The 13,594-nt window shown below is 44.4% G+C and overlaps 1 protein-coding gene across 1 annotated transcript in view; it reads left to right on the forward strand.

The window, feature by feature from the left end:
- ctnnd2b (catenin (cadherin-associated protein), delta 2b) overlaps positions 1-13,594 on the forward strand; it is a 117,112-nt gene that overhangs the window by 34,727 nt on the left and 68,791 nt on the right. Inside the window, exons 3-4 of the mRNA XM_071537575.1 lie at positions 7,096-7,130; positions 9,025-9,141. Of these exons, the coding sequence (XP_071393676.1) occupies positions 7,096-7,130; positions 9,025-9,141 (152 nt within the window). The remainder of the gene's footprint in view (positions 1-7,095; positions 7,131-9,024; positions 9,142-13,594) is intronic.

Raw genomic sequence — 13,594 nt, forward strand, 5'->3', positions numbered from 1 at the left:
CGTCTCATCCCTACTTGATTTGAATGATGCAGGCCTCTCCAAACTATAGGAAACTATGGATATGCAGCCTTAGCTTTAATGAGCATAAACATAAGCAATGCAGGAAGGTGTGGAATGGCAGCAGTATTGTTTGGTGGGTTCAGAAACATAAAAAGCACTTTGCTCTCCTTTCTTTCTTTGTTTTTTTTTTTTTTTTCCCTTTTTGGGTGGCTCTATTATCTAACAGCACTCCATACAAAAGGACCGGCCATTGTGGTCAGCATAGATAAGAGATAATATGCGGGGCATGGAAATAGATGGATTATATGTGCTGGGTTCAGAATGTGTTTATTGGGTGGATAAAATGACCGGATTTTCATTGCTATCTCTGGCGTTCGCTCTTTTAAGCCCCCCTCATTGGATTTAGCAGATCTGTCTCCTTCTCTCTCTCCATCTCTCTCTGTATCATATTCCGACTCTCCCCTGCTCTCTCCCCCTTTTTGTCTCCCTCCCTCTCTTTCCCTCCTTTGTTTCCCCCTCTATCTTTGTATTATATTCCCACTCTCTCCTTCTCTCTCTGTCCTTATACCTCTCTATCTCTCTCTCTGTTTGTGTATCATATTCCTACTTTATCTCTCTCTATCTCTCTCTCTCTCTCTCTTCCCCCTATCCCTTTCTATTCTGTCCTTTTTCTGTCTCTGTACGCAGCGGGCCACTCTTTCTCTGTCTCTCCCCCAGCGGAGAGTGCGCGCAGTGAGAAGTGATGGTTAGAGAACAGGGGGCTCGATTTGCAACATCACCTATTTTTTTTTCTCTCTAGAAATGGTACCAAATAGCCAAATGCACACTTCAAAGTGGAGAGTCCAAGTGGCTGGAAATACGAGGTCAGAATGTACAACAGCAGGAAATCATTATTTGAAATTACCGAGCATTACTTCCCGTCTGTATTCTTATCCAACTGCAAGTAACAGCATTATGACGGTAATTTACCAAATGGTGCTTTTTAGTGAAATTGTCGTAGCAAGTCTCAAGTATTGCAATAGGCAGCTTTGATCCAACTTGCCACTCACTTGATTTGAATTATAGCTCACATCGCCCCCTTATGTATAGTCCCTTTGATTGTAAAGATCTGTCATATAGTCAATTTCAAAATGGCACAGGCCAGTGCAAAACAATAATAAGCACGGTGTCACATAATTGACCCAATTTTTTGAAGGAGCAGAAGTTTTTGAAGTCCTATATTATTGTCTGTCTATCTAGCTATATTTGAGTTTTAGGTTTTTAGCTGATGCTCTCATCCAGAGTGATTTGCAAGAAGGAAGCAGATAGAGGTTTGGGTCGGGTGATTTCATGAGTACATTAGGGATCAGCAATGAATGACATTCCCTTGCCATATTTTTTAAAGTTACCTTGATCATTGGTCATTTCAAAGGTAGCACTCAAACAGGGAAGCAAATGCAGGGACGTAAAAATGAGGCTCAAGTCGATTTTAAATAGAGCCTAAACACAGCCGACATTTCCCAGAGTCTTCCTCAGGGTTTGCTGGTTTTGTCCCATTTGAGCGTCTTGTGCTACTGCTTCCTATTGGGAACGCACCGCCACCTCATACTTCTTCATCAGTTGTTTTTTTTTCTTGAGTGGAGCCCCAGTATGGACGACTACATTGGGGATCAACTGAATATGTGAGTCGGCTGACAGGAGGGTGGACACTATCGCCCCATCCCAGCTAGTAGGGCTTCATTGACATTTTGAACCTGAGATCCTTTGGGTACGGGACTGTCTCTCTCTTTTTCTATTGATCTGAATGCTATCTCTAGGACTTTGCGATAACATAAGTTGTATTGTTCCATTCAGTAGAGACGGGCCAGCTGCACCTTTCATCCTTCACCCTGCACTGGGTCATAGTGGAAGAAAAGACCCGTTGCTGAAGTCTTCAACAAAGACGGGATGTGGAGTCCGTTTTCTCATTGTCGATTATTCAGAAAACATTTGAATATTCAGTGTGTGTGAAAATATACAAAGGCTAGAGCAGATTATGGACCAAAGGAATCACTTCCGTCATACAAAACAACGCAAGAGAGAGCGGTGGAGGTTTTTTTTTAAATGACACCCGAAGTCCTCTAGTGGGCTTTACGGCACACACACACACACAAATACACATGGACACGAGTATCATTAGCAGTGATGAATTGCGCGGGTTGATCACGGCGTCAATTAGTCCCCTCCCCCGGCTCGCTAATTATACTGTCGGATCCCATCGACGTGCCATTGAGAATCGATGGGATAAAACTAACTCCGCGTGGTTCCTCGGCCGAAGGGTCAATGAGCTGTTTCAGATATCCGAGGTCTGATTAGATGTTCCTGGGTAGCCCGGAAGACGAGGACTGCTTGTGTGGGCAGAGAGGAGGGAGGAGGAGGAGGAGAGGGAGAGAAAGAGGAAGGAGGGAGGAAAGGAGGTGGTGGAGAGATAAATAGATAAGTAGCAAAAGGCTGAAATCCTACACTCGGTAAGGGAGTCAAACGCCAGACGCAAAGGAGAGAAGTCTGGGCTCTTTGTTCAGCCAGTCATCACGTCCTGAGTCGGATTCACAATCCAATTCAATTGTGTTCAGTGGATTATGGATTACTCCATTCTAGTCTAGAATAATCTAGTCCATTCTACTGATGAGATTAGGCTATAACAGAACATATTTGAGTCTCAAATATGTTCTGTTACAGCCTGATCTCATCTGTCTATTCGGATTACATGGGATTCTGTTCTGTCCTGTTCTCCTTCTCTTCTCTTCTCTTCTCTTCTCTTCTCTTCTCTTCTCTTCTCTTCTCTTCTCTTCTCTTCTCTTCTCTTCTCTTCGTGTTTAGACTGGTCTGGTATAGCCTTGTCTGGTCTAGTGTAGTCTGGTCTGGTCTGGTCTGGTTTAGTCTAGTCTAGTCTAGTCTAGTCTGATCTAGTGTAGTCTACTCTAGTCTAGTCTGATCTGGTCTGGTGTGGTCTTGTCTTGTCTAGTCTGATCTGCTCTAGTGTAGTCTACTCTAGTCTAGTCTGGTCTGGTCTGGTCTGGTGTTGTCTAGTCTGATCTGATCTGATCTGATTTAGTCTAGTCTGGTGTGGTGTGGTGTGGTGTGGTGTGGTCTTGTCTAGTTTAGTCTGGTCTGGTCTGGTCTGGTCTGGTCTGATCTGATCTGGTCTGGTCTAGTCTAGTCTAGTCTAGTCTAGTCTTGTCTAGTCGTGTGGTCTGGTCTTGGTTGGTGTTGTCTAGTCTGGCCTAGTCATCTGGTCTAGTCTGGTCTAGTTTAGTCTGGCCTAGTCTAGTGTAATCAAATTGGATCCCACTTCCTCTATTTCCTCAGCAGAGGCAGAACACTGAAACCCTGAGTCCGTTCTCTTCCAGCCCTCTTGCTGTAACCACTTGATAACGTCACCCGGCCTCTTTCCTCTCTTCAGATCCCGGCTGGGTTTCTGTGCGAGCGCTCACCTTGAATCCGGCCTTACGTGCATCACATCCCCCGGTATCGGTAAATAGCACGCATTTACCTGTCCTCCACCATTTCCAAGAGCGCCGAGGCAACATCATCAACATCAAATGCCAGGGCCGGCCCGCCCGGCCCTCGAAGGAAAAACCACTCGCTCCGAACTCCAGGCAGAGGCCGACGAGTGATAAAAATCCTCATCATCCCGCTCCCGTCGAAAGGTGTTTGTCGGATAAAAACACACTCCATCCTTGAACACACTCACTCGCTCACTCTCTCTCTTGCCCTTCTCTCCGCTCCCCTGCTTTTGGTGTGTACCTCCTGTGTGTGTGTGGTGTGTGTGTGTGTGTGTGTGTGTGCGAGCGTGTGGGGGTGTATTGTTTGGCATAATAATGCCTGATGAATGAGGAGTCTGCTTCGCTGACAGAGGGTCCCATTAACATGTACCGCTTGGATCCCCCTCGCAATCCGTCACACACCACATAGACACACACACACACACAGATACACACACATGCAGAATGGAGGTAATCAATGGGATGATTTAATAGCATCTGTTCCGTGTCCAGAGGCAGTGAGTAGTGTTCGTACTGTAGCTGCAGTGGAGGCTTTGGGTTATAGATATGAAGGCTTTCATTCCAAAATGCTAAACGCTTCATACCGCAATATTGATTAGAAAGAGTTTTGCTATGTGACATCCATCAGTCAATATTTCCAAAAAAACAAGTGATGCTACCTTCAAAATGTTGCTGTTTTGGAAGTAAAAGTCTTACTTTCATGCCAGCGATCATTCTGTCAGAGTCGATGTCATTGTGTTTTTTTCGTACGAAGCGCTTCATCACAGGATTTTATTCCCGTTCTATTTTCGAGCAGTCCACTTCTAAAGGCCCGCAGGCGTAATATATATATATATCACCGAACTTTGAGTATCCCCAGCTTATTAACGAGTGGGTGATCATCCGCCGGGCCGGGCAGAGATGGAGCCGAAATGCTTTCAAACGCGGCCACTCGAGGCTGTTTGATTCAACAGGCCCTCAGAAGTGGACGCATATCGCTATCCAGGAAATCTCACGTCGAGTGCCGCTCGCTCGCCAGAGGAGCGCTAAACATAACTTACCTCCGATGCTTTTATCCAAAGTGTCTGAGTATCAAAGTACCAAGAGTGCATAGTTCTCTTTTATATATATACTGTATATATATGGCTGGCTGCAGTGGGATTTGAACGCCTAACCTTAGCTGTACCAGTGCCAGTGTCTACCTACTGTACGATCTGGCAAGGAACATGCCTACTTTCCTCAAATAAATCATTATTTTTCTTACTAGTCAACAGTCAATCTAATAGGAATCCTTCATTTAAAGGTCCCATATGGTGTAAAACAGGACTCCCCTTGCCTCTTTGGTTATACAGGAGTTGGATGGTCTATCTAAACATGGTGAAAGTATCAAAACGCACAACTAAATCCAACTAAATCCAACTAAATCCACACAATCCATATTAGAAAAGCGAGCCTCTAAACAAGCTGTTTGGACTTCCATAACTTTGTGGCGTCACAAAGGTTCGCTCATTATCATTTTTGTAAGAAATAATAGATCTATTTAATAGATTTTCAAAGCGGTTGAGCAGTTGTCATTGTTTATTACCGGAGAGTTTTCCCTACCTGTAGCTGCCGGGCTGCTTGACATGTTTAGGCAATCAGAACAGAGGGGTCGTTAATATTAATGAGCCTTAAAGACACAGCGACAGAAACAGCCTGTTCTCGGTAAGGCTCAGAGAGATGCTGGAACGCGTAAAAATGGATTGAGAGTGTTTTTGGTACATGACACCACACACACAGCTTTGAATGGACCTCAAGACACAAAATAAAACTCTGGGAAGTGGAGAACTTTAATGTTTTGGGATTTTTAAGTTTTCAGAGGCAGACCTGCCAGCTCCACAATCAAACTAAAATATGACCTGTCATTTAATATCTCTCAAATCTAGATCATCCATTTTTGGGATATACTTTGATCAGCCTGGGCATTAAGTTGTGTAATAGCTTTTAAATAGTGCCATAATTCACTTTAATGTTACTCGATCAGTGTTTTTATAAGAGGCGGTGATAGCCTAGAGGTTAGAAAAGCAGCCTTGAGAATAGGGCCAGTTTGAATCCACACGCTTTTTGTAAGTAGAGTTGATTTTATTTGTGTGGATACAACCGAAAACTTGGATTTTTATCCTCTTGGACTGCCGACATCGGTGGATTCCCCTGCTGTGTTCGCCACACATGACACCCTTCCGCAATTTGTGACGCCCAGTGGGAGATATCAGAGCGTACTAAAGATTCCCACATATCCTACTTGTAATCGCCGCTAGGAGGCCGACATGAAGCGTTTTTCCCCAGCCGGCAGCTCATGTTTACGGTAAATCCGATATGTCATGAATGCGGCATTAACCCCCAACTGCTTCCAGTGGAGCTGCTCTGCACTGGGCAGCTCCCAGGTGTGGATGTGTGTGTGTGAAATAGGGACATAAAATGAGTACAGTAGATGTCACACTCTTGATTTTAACATATTTACAGTCAATGGTTTTTAATTCAAGTGAAGGGGCAGCAAAATGGCTTCCTGACAGCCTAACCACCGGTTGGTAATTGTTAGTCAGGGTGTGTTTCCTCCAGTTAGGGCTTCTCTGACAAATGTTCAATACTCCTCTCTGACTGTCTGACTGCCAGCTGCTATAGATCCAGACCGATTATGATTCCTCTGCTGTGAGGCTCACAGCTCAAATCATCCACCGCTACCCCCTTACTGTGTGTGCGTGTGTATGTGTGTGTGTGTGTCTATGTGATATTATCGCACAAAGCCTAATCACTGGGCTTATTGACTTCCTAAACAAACAAACAAACAAACAAGCATGGGCTATTTGGAGCGACTGGACCCTTCCCTGTGTATTATAGCAGAATTGATTTGAATGGGAGGAGGCGTTCTACACTTTCATGTTCTGTGGTCATTACCCAGCGCCATATGTGTATGTGTGTGTATGTGTGTGCGTGTGTGTGTGTGTATTCGACAAATTATGGAATATGTAATACCCATTTTGTGTTTATGCTTTCTGTGTTTTTTCATTGATTCTCTGCCAGCCGGATTTACACTGACATTTAATCTTTCTAAGCAACCTGTTAGCGCTCTTATGTATATACAGAATATATGTAAAATATATATATCTCAATGACCTTTGGACAAAACCCTTCTGAAATCTTTTTTTGTTTTTCAGTCAGGTGAAACCCTTGAGGAACCAAAACCCCTTCAGGAACTAAGAAAAACAGCCTTGTTTTTAGATTGATGCCAATGCAGTTTTGGATTTATCTGATTGGTTTTGAAAAGACTGCATATCACCAAGAGTTGTAGAATTTTCCCAACCCATAGATATGTGTTTAATCTATTATTTTTTACTTTTTCATGGCATTTGTGCATTATTAGATATGACAGAGTGGAGATTGACAGGACCGATGTGAGAAAAGGAGATGGTGTATAATGGTGTAGAACGGACCTGCTGAGACACCACAACAAACAAAACAAACAAAACTTATTACAAAAGGATTTTGTTTTTTTGTTTTTTGTTTTGTTGCTGCTCATATTTCTAACCCCTCTCCTCTTCTTTGTCTCTTACAGTTCAGCAGATGAGAAATTCCGCTGGAACAACCAAGGTAATATTTCCTGCTAAACGGTCTCATAAATATTGTCTGGCGCTCCATTGTTTGCATTCCAGTATCGCTGACTGTGCTTATTGCATTTGTAGCTATTGTAAAAAAAATAAAAAAAATAATAAATCATGCATTCACAGTTTATCCTGCACAAGCGCTATGGTGGCTGCTGCAGCTGAAATGTGAATCTAAACCTCATCTATTTGCTCAAACTAGAAGCGAACAGGCTTGTTTGTAACAGAAAACTCCAGACAGCTGAAGAGAGAGAGAGAGAGAGAGAGAGAGAGAGAGAGAGAGAGAGAACTAGAGCCGGTTTGCAAATAATTCTTAGCGTTTAGTTGAACCTGCTTAGAGTCCCAGATGGGTGGTGTTTGGACAACGGAATGAGTGTCAGAGCGCTTAGACGATTTGAAAGGAAACTTTGTATTCATTTCTGTGCTTGACAGCTCATTTGACGCTATCTTAGTGGTCTCTCTCTCTCTCTCTCTCTCTCTCTCTCTCTCTCCCTGTCAGTCCGGTGGAGAAGTATGGAAAGTTGAGAGTAGATTGATTATCCGAGGGCAGGGCGGGCGACCTCCGGCGACAAAGAGCCGACTGACACCGGGGTGGGGGGTGGGGGGGGGGGGGGTGGCAAAAGGTTTCCGCTCGAGAGTGTCCGCTGTTTTTCTTTGTCTGTTTTCTCTAAAACTCGATTTACTCTGTCCCGAAAAAAACAAAAAAAAACAAAAAAAAAAAAACAGGAAAGCCCTCCCATCGCTCCGAATCTGACCTTTTGATCTCGTCGCCGCCTCGCTGAACGGGCGGAAAAGCCTTTCGCATCTGGGTCAGGCAGGTTTAAAAAAAAAAAAAAAAAAAAATGAGTTTGGGTGTGTGTTTGTGTGTGTGTGTGTGTGTGTGTGTGTGTGTGTGAGGGAGAGCCGTAAATCCAGCCTAATGCCCCCGGGCAGCGCTGGAAATGTTTCACCAACAGCATCAAGATCGGTCGGTCTGCAATTGCGTCAGTGGAAGTCAATAAAATCAGCCTCCTAAATCCACTCGCTATTGCCATCTATCCCTCTCTCTCTCTCCCCTCCTCTCTCCCCCTCTCTCTCTCGATAGGAGATTAACGTTGCTCCTCAGACTCGTTTGTAAGGTCTTATCCCTCTTGGCAGCCCTCTCCCAGTTTAAGACACTGGGCATGTTGTCAGCCCCGCTCTCTCTGGCGCTGACAGACACGCCGCCTGATATCGAGCTGCGAGGCGGCGCCCCGCAGGCCCAGATCCCATTTGATTCGTCGTTGAGTTCTTACCCTCTAATCACCTGTTGAGTGAGAGTGAATTCATTTTTTTTTTTTTTTTGTTTGATGGGCGTGACGCGGAAGGCTCAAAAGTGCGAAAGCGAGCGAAAAAAAACAAACAGCGGAACGCATTACGAATACTTTTTTAAAGTTCTAATCATTAACATTGTGAATTCAGTCGGAGTACTTTGGATTGAATTGGAGTACTTTAAATTTGATTTGAATACTTTGAAGTACAAAAAAAAAAAAAGAACCCGCTATGAGAGGCACTTGATTTATCTTTTCTTACCAATGCCCGCTTTTGAAGCCGTGGAAGTGTTTGGCAATACTCTAAACTTTGAAGTGTGTGTGTGTGTGTGTGTGTGTGTGTGTGTGTGTGTTTGTGTGTGTGTGGTGGCGCGCCCGGCTTAATCTCCCGACGGCTGCGGTCTCATGCCGCACTGTGGACCGTGTGGAGGAAAAGCCTGGAGGTGGCAGACGAAGCTATGTGCGCTCACTGTTTGATGATTAGTTTTGCTAATCTTGACTGTGCATTAATTTCGCCCGAACGTCTCTTTTTCTCCCTATCTGTTTGTTTGCGTGTGTGTGTGTGTGTGTGCGTGCGTGTGTGTGTGTGTGTAGATGGCCAGAAGGACATAGAGGAGGAGCTGACGACCGGCCTGGAGCTGGTGGACTCCTGTATCCGATCGCTCCAGGAATCGGGCATCTTGGACTCGCAGGAGTTTTCCACAGGAGACAGTAAGGCCAATGTTACGATGTTACCGTGTGTGTGTGTGTGTGTGTGTGTGTGTGGTTTTTTAAAGGAGAATTGGTATTTTTCTTTACTGAGATAGTGGGAAAGCAGAGAGGGAGGGTCCCGTTAGATTCAGTCATCAACTTTTTGGGAGATTGGCCCATTGGTCAAATACCTGGTAAGTGATGAGAACATAGACACCAAAATCACACGTGTCCCTAGTAGATCATTGGCTCTGGTGCTCCATGTTAACACTTTAGCGTACACTATGTTGAGTGATAGGCTAGTAGTATCCATGCTAACACTTTATCATACACTATGTTTAGTGATAGGCTAGTAGGCTCTATGCTAACACTTTAGCATACACTATGGCCCCCTTTACACCTTGCATTAAAATGCGTCTTGTATCCAGATTGTATCTAGATATGATTTAACCTGATTACATTTACACCTGGTATTAATATGTGTCTCCAGTGTCCACATTGAGATCCGATTGAGATCCGATCACAAAAAGATTATACCCATCCGTGAAGCCGTGCTATCGTATGGACTAGGCAGATTTATGGTTTCTGCGGTGTGCCCGGTGTTCACGGTGCGGAGGGTCTGTGCGGCGAGGGCGGAGCTCCACAGGGCTCTGCACTCCTCTCAAAAAATGAAACTCTGCGGAGGCCTCCGCAAACCCCACAATCAGTTCAGATTGCTATGATTGGTTAATGGTTGCTATGTTAGTTGGTTACCAGGGAAATAAGTCTAATCGAGCCAAGTGACAGCTGACAACCTGCAAAAATGGACAATAGGAGGAGATTCTGCGCTCTCCGTGAACACCGCGCTGCTACCGCATTTACCATGAAATGCTGTGGCTCTGCGGAGAGAGCTGTCTGCCGTGAACACCATGAACACCATGAACACCGGGCACACCGGACACACCGGGCACACCGGGCACACCGGGCACACCGCAGAAACCATAAATTTGCCTTAGTTTGCTTTTGGAAGCGGGGGAAGAAGCCGTCTTCAACAACTGGAATGCCGAAGACGAAAGTCGCGCGCGATTACGTATTTCCGCCCACGTGGTTATTGTTTGTGGATTGAAAATGCAATTGCATTTACACTTGTGTTCAATGTGGTTACAATGCGTCCCTGACCACCTCTGGAGGTAGTTTGGCTGATCGGATCACAATCCGTCCTCAATGCGTCTTGGGTGCATTTACACCTGTACTTTCATGTGGTCAAGCACTATCTGATTGCAATCCGGTCACCCAAAACGCATTTTAATGCAAGGTGTAAAGGGGGTCTATGTTGAGTGATAGGCTATTAGTATCCATGCTAACACTTTAGCATACACTATGTTTAGTTATAGGCTAGTAGGCTCCATGCTAACACTTTAGCATACACTATGTTTAGTGATAGGCTAGTAGTATCCATGCTAACACTTTGGCATACACTATGTTTAGTGATAGTAGGCGACTAGCATTATCCAAAGTAAGAAGACTGAACTTTTAGTAATACAAATGTGTGTATTTTATTAAATGATCTGTAAATTCATAGATTTAAAAAATAAAATATCATTATCTCAATATAGCTGATGTAGCCAAGTTTATTTTTGGAACTATTTTAAGTGAGCAACCACATATTCATCCACTGTGCAGTGATTTTTAGCTGTATACTCTATAACCAACCACCTGCACTTCTTATAGAAACAGAGAAAGTAGTGCCTGGTAGTTGAAAACAGTTATTATTTTTATGTCAGATGTTATGGAAAGTTTACCACATCCTACACATAAGTGCCAGACTTAGCTGCATATCATTAAAATTACTTACGATTTAGAGCTCCACAATTTTAGCTTTAGAGCTAAAAAAAAATCAGATTTTCTCACTTAGTGGCCTACTATCACTCAACACTTAATGGGTAAGCTGACCAACGAGTCAATCGTCCAAAAACTTGATTTATTCCTTCAATCTCTATACCACCTGTGGACATGCCACTATGCTGTTGGTGTGAGATCTCTTCACATGTCTCAGCTCCAAATAAGCCTCCAGCACGCCATCAGTGGAGCGGCATGGCATTGCTTGAAAAGAGCAAATGCGCTCAGTCGCTCCTTGGATGAATAAAAAAAGACAAGAAAGTTCGCTCACATTTTCCGGCAGCGCCCTTTCGATTTAATCATGTCTTTGGGATTTATTTTGCATTCCTCTATTTGCTCTAATTAGCATATTCTACTTATCGGCGTGCCAAATCTTGTACTAGATGTTGTCTTTCATCACATTTCATCAGTGTCAGGACAGCCACACTCTCTGGAACTGCTGCTAGATGCTAGTAGATCATCCCGCCCTAGCTTTCAATCAGGGGAAAAAAAGGCAGAATTTTTAGTCTTCAAGTAGTAATCCGCATTTTTTTAAATTCAGTCTCCATCTTTGATGCTCAGCACTCATTGCTGTGGTGTTTCTGCTCTGCTCTTTCCAGAGATCACCTGTTAATCAAACAGTGTGTCCAGTACTGTGACGTCTTTTTCCTTGGAGTTTCTGTTCTGAAGTTTGAGTTTCTCTTTTCTTTGTCTGTTCAGCCATGGTGGCTATCACTGCTCATGCTAACTACCCAGTTCTTCTTCTTCTGTTGATTCCAAACAAATCGGAAACATGAAACTGGATATAGGTTGAATCACTAGTGTGTGATATCTGGTGATACAGAGTACTTCAAAAGCAGCTAGATACATAGAAAAGGCTGGTCGACTCAGAAAAAGACAGTGAAGAAGACAAGGGTGCACAGGTGGAGGACTGCCTTTTTAATTCAGCCGTTCAAAACAGTTGTTTATAAAAAAAAAACCCTCGGTGGGATCTCCAACGCCTCCCTCCGCCTCTCTCCTTCAATCTCGTCTCTTTTCATTTGATCCCGGGGATGATAACCGTGTCTTTTCTATGGAGCCGACCCCATGGGAGAGAGGTAGCTGTCAGGAGGCATGCAGAGCCGTGCCAGTGGTTTGATATGCTAATCCATCCTCACCGAGGTGTCAGCTGGCCTGCTGTTCACGGTGCAGCGAGGGGGGCGCGAGCACACACACGCACACACACACACACACACACGCACACACATGCATACAGAGGCACGCATACAAGCATGCATGGACACAGAGACGCATACGGCCATAAATGCACACACACATACAGGCATGCATAAAAGCAGAAACGCATGCAAGCCTACACACACACATACATAAATGCTCATGCACACATACACACACACACACACACATGCATGCAAACACGCACCAGCACGCAGGCATGTTGGCATGAATATACAGTACATATAGGCAAATGCATACAAGCATACATACACACGTACACACACACACACACATAAAGACATGCGTATAAGCACACACAAAAGACACACACACACACACATACACACATTTGGATACCAGCATCTCACAACCTTAGAGACATGCACATGCATATATATATATATATATATATATATATACACACAGATACAGGCATGGATGAACATGCGCATGCACACACACACACACACACACACACACACACACAAGCTGCTGAGCAGATTACTGCAACTGTGGGTAGCAACCAACAGAGTATGTATCTATTGTGTTTGTGTGTGTGTGTGTGGGTGTTGCTGCTCGCCCCTGTGTACATGTAAATGTATGTGTGAGTGTGTGTTGCACGCAAGCATGTGCGTGCAGCATACATGGGACTGTGCATGCAGTTTGTGTGTGTGTGTATGTGTGTGTGTGTGTGCGCCAGTCTGCACATGCCTACCCATCTCTCTGCTGGCTTCTCCAGTGGGTGTCTATAAATAGACAGCTGATGAAATATTAAAACGTGTCAATAGAGAATGCTGGTCACGATGCGGAAGAAAAGCCGCTCTGCTCTGTGTGTTTGTGTCTGTGTGTGTGTGTGTGTGTGTGTGACAGAGATAGAGATAAATGAGGTAGAGTGGGACTATCAGGGTCACAGAGTACGAGACCACACTTACATGCATGCAGGTACAGTATATGCAGATGTGTGTGAGTGGTGTGTGTTCATGCATAGGAGTGTGTACGCATTAGTGTGCCAGTCTGTGTGAGTGTGTGTGTGTGTGTGTGTTTACTCCGCTCGGGAAGATATTAAAATACGCAGGCGGAGACCTTCTTACGGGACCCCATTCCTTCTAAAACACTAATACACAAACAACCCCCCTACACACACACACACACCTATGCACACACACACACACACACTGCTCACTCACCTCAGATGGAGCCAGCGGAGCCTTCAGTGTTTGCCATCTGAGTGATAATGTATTTATGAGGCCCTTCACTTCCCCAAAGGCTCCACTGCCCATATGAAACACACCTAAAGTGGCAAACAAAAACCGTGGAAAACATCCCCTGGCTTTGTACGCAAACATCTGTGTGTGTGTGTGTGTGTGTGTGTGTGCATGTGTGTGAATCCATCTGAAAC

The sequence above is a fragment of the Centroberyx affinis genome, unplaced genomic scaffold, assembly GCF_046629955.1.
Source record: "Centroberyx affinis isolate AG114_WGS23_722 - 3 ecotype Tasmania unplaced genomic scaffold, CSIRO-AGI_Caff_v1 ptg003070l_1, whole genome shotgun sequence".
NCBI classification, from domain to species: domain Eukaryota; kingdom Metazoa; phylum Chordata; class Actinopteri; order Beryciformes; family Berycidae; genus Centroberyx; species Centroberyx affinis.